This window comes from Acartia tonsa, chromosome 1 (assembly GCF_053477335.1).
Source record: "Acartia tonsa isolate MP-2025a chromosome 1, ASM5347733v1, whole genome shotgun sequence".
In the NCBI taxonomy this organism is placed as follows: Eukaryota; Metazoa; Arthropoda; class Copepoda; order Calanoida; family Acartiidae; genus Acartia; species Acartia tonsa.
Window position 1 is genome coordinate 1,246,566 of NC_137260.1, and position 10,334 is coordinate 1,256,899.

The following is a 10,334-nucleotide window of genomic DNA, read 5'->3' on the forward strand; positions in this document are numbered from 1 at the left end:
ATGAAGAAATAGTCTATGGCCCTAAAACGACTCCTTCCCCCAAAAAATAGGCAAAAACCATCATTTTTCAAAAACATGCACAGGGTGTCCCAAAAGTGTAAAAAATTGTAAAATAGGCAAATATTATTGTTATTAGTCAAAATCTGTATCTATATGACAGTTTTAAGTAACTTAAAAATAGAAAAAAAAATTTAAAAAAAACAAAAAAATTTTTTCTCTTTTTTTGAAAATACAGGGTGTCCAAAAAATATGAAAATATTGATCTGGTCAGAAAACACTATGGCCAAACATACTAAGACACATATTAGAGTAATTTGAAAAAAATAGCCAATTTGGACCAAGTTTTAGCTCTACAGACGCAAAAATCACATTTACAGGGTGTCCCAAAGTGAAATTTGACAACCTTATAGTCCCGGGTGGTCCAAACCGTTATATACCACATATGCACACAGATAAAACACAGGATTTAAGCCAAAAAAAATGATTTTTTTCGGACAGGTATTTTGGGTATTATGCTAGATATCCAAAATGCACTTTTTGTTGGACACCCTGTAAAATTAGAGTTTTGGCCAAAATAGCATTATGTGCGCTTTTTACATGAATAAACGATCATTTTGGTGTATAAAATGTATAGATTGGATGTAAGATTGATGAAAAAATTAATTTTTAAAATTGTGAAAAAATGGGTGTTTTTTACATTTTTGTTACCTACCTTCATATATAGCTAGATATCTAGACATCCAGGGACTCTGAAACTTTTTTTTGGCCATCCAGCATCCTTGAATGACCCAACGGACCAAAATATAGAGTATTAACAAAATCGGAGAGGTAGTGCAGAAAAGTGGTACATTTGGCAAATAATGCACCATTTATGTAACAAGCCTGTTGCCTTCAAAATAGGCACCCCCAACCATTTAGGAGGGGGTATCTACCCCCCCCCCCCACAAAACATTTAAGGGGTGGGGGAGTAAATAAAAAAGCTTGGATGTTTTCCTTTAAATACAATATAGTTCCACCAAATAAAAACATTTCTAAACCTTGATAAGAAAAACATGTCATAGTTTGTTGGATCATATTGCAATGTGCCTTAAAGTAAGCAATGCACTGGGTGTGTCTAAACTATGTCTATTCTAAGACGATAGGAAGTTATATTGTACTAATTATTTAGAAATAAAACATAAGTAGTGAGCTTTCACCACAAAAATATCTGACTTTATAATTGCAGAAAAAAACCTGAAACAGTACAGAGACTTCAATTAAAAATATTAAATTTTTTTCCATGCTTTAGGTGCTGTTTTAACCCCCCCCCCCTTCCCCCTCCCCAAAAAAACACCTTGGGAGATAAAAAAAAATTTTTTGTGAACTAAAAAACTTTCTTATTCTTGTATTGAATTTGTATCTTATTGCTGCCTCATTATATGCAGATTAACAATTAAAATACAGATAATCCCAAAATTTATCTAAAACATCAATTAAAGATGTATTATATATCTATAATACAAAGTAGAACGATGTCTGTCTGTCTGTCCGTCCGTCCGTCTCTTAAGATCTTGGTAACCACTGAACCGATCAGATTCTACTCTTCAGGGTATATACCTACTCCTGTGGTGGTTTTAGGCTAATTTCTTTTCACCCCCAATCCCCCCAAAAACAAAACAATCCCCCTCCCATTTTTTTTTTTAATAGAAAATAGTGGGGACACCTTAGTGGGGGTAGTTAATTTTTTTTTTGAACAGAAAGTAGTGGGGGTACTTAATTTTTTTTTTAATTATCTCTTGGGGCAAAGCCCCTACAGGCTAGGGGCGAAGGCGCTAGTTATCTATAATACAAAGTAGAATGATGTCTGTCCCCCAGCAGATATTTTTTTCATGCTTATTTACGGTGTTTTTTACGAATTTATGAAAATTTTTCATAGGCGTTATAAGTAAAAATGTGAAAAATTTTTCATATGTTTTTCATAAATTATGAAGAAAAAATTTTTTTTCACAAAACCTAATGATTGTTTTTCATCTTTTTTTCCCGGTTTTTTATGAAAAATTTTTCATAAATTTGTGAAAAATTTTTTCAACTTTGAAGACACTAATTTTTCATGTTATTCATAAATTCATGTAAATGTTTTCATCAAATTCAGTAAAATTTTTAAAATTTTTATGAAAAATTTTTCATATTTCTAATTTTTACCTATAAATATGGTTCATTATTTGTAAAATTTTTCACAAATTTGTGTAAAATTTTACACAAATTTCGAACATTCTGTATAATTTCACAGATTCATTATTACCCAGATAGACAAAGATTATTACCCACCCAGATAGACAAAGCTGGGTAGATACCATTTAGATGATACCTTCTAATGGGAGGGCATTGAAAATAGTAATTTTCAATTAATAATAACAGCACCTCCTAAAACAGATCATTGGTTTCTGCATTATTATAAAGCCCTGCACTTATTATGATAATTAGATGTATAGTTGGAAATTTACACCATCTTGGCACTATCTAAAATTATTTCTTGTAAACTACTATATATGAACAATTACAAATGTTACTATAACCTAAATGATTAAAAATATACAAAATTTGAGTCAAGGTATTGTATAATTTAGTTACAATTCATCTTTATATGTTAACAAAAACACCACCTAGAAGCAAAATTATGAAATACATAAAATACAAGTTTTAAATTTTGAATTATTGACACTGAAAATGAAGTTGAAAAAATGTTTTCAAAATTTTGTGAAAAATTTTTTAACTTTGATTTTTTTGTCCGAATTATTAACACTTAGCCTGAAAATGAAGTTGAAAAATTTTTTCAAAAAATTTGTGAAAAATTTTACAACTTTGTTTTTTTTTGTATAAGTCCGAAAATGAAGTTGAAAATTTTTTTGGTAAGTCCGAATTATTGACACTTAGCCTGAAAATGCAGTTGAAAAATGATGAAAAATTATTTTTTTGGATTATTGACACTTGGCCTCAAAATGAAGTTGTAAAATTTTTACAGAAAAATTTGAAAAATTTGTAAAATGATGAAAAATTCATTTTTTTGTCTAAGCCCGAATAATTGACACTTTTTTGTTATGAAAAATGGGGGTTTATAAATTTTTTCATTAATTTAAGAAAAATTTCCAAATTTTAAAAATTTTTCATGTTTTTCATAATCGCGTGAAAAATCCGGAAAATTAGCATGAAAAAAATATGAGCTGGGCCGTCTGTCTGTCCCTTAAGATCTCAGTAACCACTCAACCGATCGGATTCTACTCTTCAGGGAATATACTTACTGGTCCTGTGGTGGTTTTAGGCTATTTTCTTTGGGGGTGGGACACCCCCAACCCACCAAAAAACATAAAATTAACCCCCCCTCATTTTTTTTTAATTGCGAAAAAATTGTCTGCTGGGTAGTTGGGATAATATTTGATCCATTTGCATTTTTTTCTGCTGGGTAGGTAATAGAAGATGTAATTATACCTCTTGGGGCACAGCCCCTAGAGGCTAGGGGCGAAGCCGCTAGTTATATATACACTACTGTATCCAAAATAAACTATGTAGTATTACACCTGTTAATTAAAATTAACTTTTTCGAATTTTATTCTTCTCCTGACATAAAAAGTAACTTTAGGGGCCTTTAAATAAATGTACAAAATATCATCTCTCTATCTCTACTGGCTACCAAGCGCCAGACCTAATCAACAGGTAACAGAAGCACGGCGGTTTTAATAATTTCTCAGCAATGTGCATTTTTATTAGCTCTTCTGCATATTTCAAGTTAAACATATAAGGACAAAGATATGATATCCAAAAAATCTTTAGTCAAAGTCTACTCTACAACTAGCACTGGACAGTTTTCTAAGAAAAATTCCTGAAAAATGATTTAAAAAAATATGCAGAACACCTAAATTAATCTCCAAGCCCTTATTGTATGCATTTGAAATTTTTGTATAAAACGGTAATCTCAAAAATGACCTTTTTTAGAGGCCTGGGTAGCCAGTAGAGATAGAGAGATGAAATTTTATACATGTATTTCTAGGCACCTAAAGTAACTTTTTAGGTCAGCAGAAGAATGAAATTCAAAAAAAGTGTATTCTGAGTAACAGGTCTAATGTAGTATGTACATCTTTTTCTATTACTGGGGATAACTTTCATAAACAGAAATGTTTGACTAATATTTTTCTACAATTGACAGTAAAAAACCACCGTTTTTTCAATAGACATACAATATCTAGATGGTCCATAGCTTGTTAGATTTAAAAAGTTATTCTACAGCACACAAACACCTTTGTTTATCTTTGCAATTAAAGCTAACTTTCTTCAACTATTAATAGCACACTTTTTAAAAGCGAAGTTTTTCTATAATTAGGGTCAATCCGTCCGTCCGTAACGGATAGCTTTTTTTCGTTAATTTAGGCATGTTAGAATTGTCCTATCGATTTCAAATTTTGTATGGTGATTCCTTCAGTAGTTAGGTACGATTTAGAAAGCATAGCAACTCTATGATCATCACCAAAATGTCCGTATGTCCATTTTAAACATGTTGTTTTTTTACTTTTTTAACAACAAATTTTTATGTGATCTAATCATTCGATTGATCTGATTTTTGGTATATTGATTCCTGGGACAACAAAGTATAATGTGATAAGCGAAGCAATCTATAATCAAGTCCTAAAAATGTAAGTATGTCCATAAACATTATCCTGAATCAAGCAGCTTTTAAACAAATTTACTTACAATTTTGCTTTGACTCTTATATATCTATATTATGATTATTCAGTTCTGACACTATGCAAGTGTTAATATCCGTTTGTCCTACTGTTTCACTGCTTCGCTTTTATAGATGTTGTCATCCTTGTTATATGTTAAGGGTTGGTCCCTTTCATGACGAAAAATCCAAAACAAGAAAAATACAGACAAAATAAAAATAGATGGACACTAGGATATTCTAGTTTTATATCCAAAGCTAGATGGCACTGAAAAACTGATAATTGTGATTAACAATCAGGTGTTTATATCAGTTTGTAAAAAACGTTTATTAATTTATTAAGGAAAAAAGTTTGAATGTACTTCAATTTAGATCTTAAAACCTTATTATGTGTGTAATGATTAAAGTGAGTATCAAAGCCTTGAGAAATTCATAATGATAATTTTATATTTTTTCATAAGATTTGGCAGAATTAATAAGGATTCAAAACAATTCTATATCTTCTTTTAAAAACCAGATGTATGCTTCAAACATCCAATATAGTTTTCTGGAAATTACATCTATTAATGTGGTGGAATAATAATGAAATGTAACGCGGCAATAACGCAAAACAGGCCTCTAGACCAACTGCCTATTTTAGTCCTCCAAATATTTTAATTCCTTTCTTGTATTATATTATTTATGCAAATAATTGTCGATATTTGATTTAGAAAGCAATTGAAACATCTTATTTATAACCATTTATTATCACAGATGAAATATATTTACACATACATTACACAAAACATTCATGCAGTCAATATTTTACCATTGACAACAGGATTGCTATAGTTAAGATGATAGTGAGGTGCGGCATACAATTTCTTATTCAGATTAGCATAGCAAGGAAATCTGTTTATCTGTTCCATCAGGTTGACCAGCTTGTTGTTGATTAGCTTGCTGCCATACACAACAGGACAGGCCATGTGGCTCATTCTGTAATCAGAGTTGCCTGTTGTCATCTGAAGTTTAATCATGCATTGATTTCTTGAATTATCCAATATGTATTAACCAATGATTTATTTTAGACTAGTGGTTACTTGAGGATGAGAGAGTCGAATTTGATAACCCAATTTGTTATTTTAGATTTTAAAAGAAAAATTTTTTTTTTTTTCGGGGGGGTGTTCCACCCTCATTTTTAATTTTGGTTAAAAAAATTCAAAAAAAAAAATTCTGGGGGGGGATTTTTCATTTTTTGGGGGGGGTTGGAGTGTCCCACCCCCCAAGAAAATAGTTATACACCTTCCCGGGACCTATGAGAAGCTACCATGTTAAAGAGAACCCAATCGGTTCAGCGGTTAACAAGATCTTTTGGTACAGACACACAAACACACAAACTCACAAACAAACAGACATCCTGTTACTTTAGTATAAGGATAATAGTGGCTATGGCCCTAAGAATTTTTGAGAAAAAAAATTGAAACTGATAGGATTTCTATTGGGGGAGTGCAGGTACCCTACCCCAAAATTGTTATGAACCTTTTTTTACCAACAAGGAGCTTTAACATAAAGGAGGACCATATCAGTCTAGTAGTTTGCAGTATTTCTTTGGTACAAAGACAGACAAACATCCTGATACTTTTAGAATTATGATTTAAGAAAATATTTATTTCAGTTATTTTATATAAGTTAAAAAACCTAAATCCTTTAAATTTTGAAATACATTACTAAAACTTTATTTAATATTAAACTTTTTGCCAATGATAGATTTATGAAATCAATGTACAGGGTGCGCCACATAAATCCGGACTTTTTTTAAACGGCCATAGAGCCAAAACTACTTGACCAATCAGGACGTTTGACCCCACTATAAAAAGCTTAGGTAATGACATTTTTGCCCATGAAAATCTTTGGACGATGGAGGACGTGAACGCCGAGCTGGTCGCGCATATATTCAACAAGGCAGATTCGAATTGCGCAGATAAATTACCGTGGATTTATGACTTGGGCCTACTAAATCTGACCTCAGCCCATCTGTAGGTGAGATGGACTAATGAAACTTGCTGGAGATACTATCAGATACCTAGTGAAAACACTAGAAAAGACTAGAGCCCTCTATCCCAGCTGAATTAGCTGTAGTACTCCGACAAAGTGGATCGTGATAGATTTTAAGATGTCAAAAACGTCAAAAATCTTGAAAATTTCTCGGTTCTTGACTTCAGGGGCCCATATGGAACCTTGAAACTCGTTTTAGACTATTTATTGCGCTGATAACCCTATCTTAATCTTCATGCCATTTTTAAAAAGGTATAAAACGTTGTTCTAGCTTAACTGTGGCCCAAATGAGAGCCGCCGTGTCAAAGAGTAGCTTTAAAGATGGGTTAATTTGGATCTTGCTGTTACTCACTCCTTAAGGATATGTGGCCTCCCAGCAGCCCCGATCTTAATCCAAGGGACTTTTGAGCCTAGAGCGTCATTAAAGCATGAACCAATAGACGCGCCCATACCAAGAAGACCTACCTTACTGCTCCTACCATGGAGAACTTCGCCTGCTTGAACAGGGACATGGTGACCAGGGTCGGCGGGCGGTTCAGGGGGCGGGTAGAGGCGATGATTGAGGCTGGCGGCGATTTTATTGAATAATCTTATAGTCATATACCTAGTTTGCTTTCCAGTTTTTAAAATTCAATAAAATCTAAAAAATTGACGATTTTATGTTCATTTGTTTAAAAATAAGAAAAAGTCCGGATTTATGTGGCGCACCCTGTATAACTTTCCTTGGTATGAAAAACTAGCATAGCCCCAGGCTCCGGCCTTACAGCTACATCCAGTTCAGGGAATATGGTTTTCCCACCCACCACATTATCTGACAGATACATGATGGTTGTCAAGGCAGTGCCCCCTGCCATCTGATGTTCAGGTAGTACTGCATTGTCAATATGACTTTGTACAAAGCCACCCAGGCCATAGTTGACTATTTGGTAGTTTTCCGCTGTAAACCTAAAATAAAAAAATTTAAGTTGGTAAATTTCTCTACAGTATATTAATCATTCAGTTTGATTTAGTAACAGAGCTACTCGATAATTTGAAATGACCTTTTGTCTGAATGAAATATTTGAAGAAAAGATGTTTTTATCAACTGTTATTTAAGATAGACGGTTTAAGTCTGTTTTAAGCAGCTTTTGTTTTTTACAACTGACTCCCACTTATCTTTTCTGATTGTGGTTAGATTTTGGAAATTTTAAAATCAAATGAGCATCAAAAGAGTTTGACGAGCATTTACTCTGTAATATCTTTCAATTCTTATTGTACGCTGCTCGCTACTCATAGTTGTTGCAATCTTTGTTTTCTTACATAAACATACCTGTAATTTGGATTGAAAACATTAAATGCAGTTGCAAGTTCAATTCTGTTGCCTAATTTGATAAGGCCCGGGGTGCTATATTCACTAATGTAAGCTTCATTAGCCCTTATACTTCTGTAGCTTTCTGTATCTTCTAGGACATATGTCAAAGAAGATGTTATCATTTTATCTTTAAATTCACTATACAACAAATCTTTCTCATTTTTATGCACAAAATTGTGCACAACTTGTACAACAGGGTCTGAATTTAGATGCTCTAGCTTGAAAGGTCCCAGCTTTAGATATGAGTCTCCGTAATGAATATTCGCACAGATATTTTCAGGTCTCGGTGGAGAGGTGTGATTTGGATCTGAGCACAAATTCTGGATTCTATGAAACTGATATACCTCACTACAAGTACTAACTATTTTTGGATTACCACAAGTGGCGCCCATCTCCCTGTCAAAGTGATGTCTAAATTCATGAGCTTTCTGTGGTGCATCCGCATTGATTGGATCTTTAAATGTGGATATTTTTCCTAACAATGTTTTTTCCCAATTAACCAATGCCTTATCATGTTCCTTTGTAGCTTTAATGTAAGCATTATCTCCTGAAATGCTAGGATTTATCTGTTTATCTATAAGATCACACTTAACTGTATCAGTGTCAAGTTTACATTCTCTGGAAGGATATGTAACTGTCTGATTAAGCCATTGAATTTGAACATTCAGCCTTTTACTTTTCTTTGCCTCTTCTGCAATAAGCTTTGCATCTTCAATAGTTAGCTTTGTTTTTGATTGATAAACTTTATCTCCATATGTAATCCTTCCATCTATAATATCAGAAGGATCAAGACCATGGTAAGATTGTATGTTCATTAATCCCATTGCACCAATCTTTTTAGAAGTATTCCAATCTTGATAATATTTCTCCAGTTCAGTAGCTGAAAAATTAGACAGTTTAGGAATAAAGTTTAATGAAGACAAGCCTGCAAAAGATACACCTCACATACTGCTCAAGGACTGAAACAAGTTAACCGAATACCCAAATTTTAAATTATCTTTTAAAAAGAGATGTTTTTATTGTAAAAATGTAATCAGTTATGTCCATCCTAATCCAACTCTAATAGTGCTCCTTTAAGATTGCTAGTTATCAATTACATGAAGATTCATGAAAAAGATAAAATAACAAATACTTCAAACCTACCTAACAATTTCTTAACTCTTTTATCACTGGTTTTCTCTTGAATAAGTTTCCAAGTTATTGACATTCTTCTGAGCAAGTTAAACATATCAACTGGATGATTAACATCCATCTCTTTAACTATTTCAACACTTGTATCATACTTTTCTAACATATCATCAAGTTCTTTTTCTTGGATGATATTTAGAAGCTTAGTAACAACTTCCATTTCCTTAACATACAATGTTTTAATGTCTTCATAAGAATAAGCAATCTTCTGATCTTTTTCATCAATATTCTTTTTCACATCACCATAACCATAAAATCTAGGAAACCCTTCCTCATTAAACACAACCTCAACCTCATTTCTGAACCTTATTCTATCAACAGTCCACAGAGTGTTTCTGTAATTTTCAGTGGTCATTCTTGCAGTAGGGTAGCCAGCAACTTCCTTTTCAATTGTAATCAAACATTTAGAAGATATTGGAATTAGAATGGCCTACTCTGAAGTGTTTTTAAGACGGTTTCACTAAAAGTATCCGTTGAGAACTGATAATCATCCCTCTTATCTTGAAATAAATTAAAAGATCAGTGAGTTTTGTTTGTTCATTACTTTGGATGGATAGGTTTTAGTGGTTATTAAGTTTTCTTCCAAGGTTATGGCACAACAGGTATAAGCCATACAGGCTTAGGTATAGGGGCAAAAAAAACATTAATTTAAAAACAAGGAAGGGTATCCTTGCTCAACCGGCCAATTATAAGCTATTCCAATTTTGAAATTATGAGAAATTTATTTTTTATGATTTTCTTTTTGTTTTATAAGATATTTTCTATGTTATTTGATTATTCCTTGAGATTTGTGTCTAAATAACTTGGAATCATATTTCCAGTTACTCCAAGATAAGCCTTCATGTTCACATTAAATAACTAAAGACAAAAAGATTCTAATTATTTTTATTTTCTATACTTTCATAATAGATATTTCTTGCTTCGTTTTATAGACAACTTTCTGTGGATATTACACACAGTTTGTTCGAAGGTGCTTTGACTATTGTGTCAGAACCTAAATTGGGACATAGTGCATTTCATTATCCTAGGTTAGGTAACCTCATTTCACTTTCAAAAAATCTAAATTTT

The 10,334-nt window shown here is 32.5% G+C and overlaps 1 protein-coding gene across 1 annotated transcript; it reads right to left on the reverse strand.

Annotated features, from left to right (window-relative positions):
- Nucleotides 1-7,422: 7,422 nt before the first annotated feature.
- Nucleotides 7,423-9,654, reverse strand: LOC145327030 (prolyl 4-hydroxylase subunit alpha-1-like). The gene is made up of 3 exons (XM_080170558.1): nt 9,222-9,654; nt 8,037-8,958; nt 7,423-7,672 (listed from the first exon to the last, which is right to left on the reverse strand). Exons 1-3 carry the CDS (start codon nt 9,619-9,621, stop codon nt 7,423-7,425), a joined length of 1,572 nt encoding a protein of 523 aa, XP_080026684.1. The 5' UTR covers nt 9,622-9,654.
- Nucleotides 9,655-10,334: the final 680 nt, after the last annotated feature.

Bases quoted from the DNA above. Each gene is read 5' to 3' on its own strand.
- LOC145327030 (XM_080170558.1), bottom strand. From the start codon at position 9,621: ATGACCACTGAAAATTACAGAAACACTCTGTGGACTGTTGATAGAATA. The intron at 8,959-9,221 runs GTAGGTTTGAAG...CTAATTTTTCAG, and splicing joins AAGAGTTAAGAAATTGTTAG to CTACTGAACTGGAGAAATAT. The intron at 7,673-8,036 runs GTATGTTTATGT...TTTTTATTTTAG, and splicing joins GTTTTCAATCCAAATTACAG to GTTTACAGCGGAAAACTACC.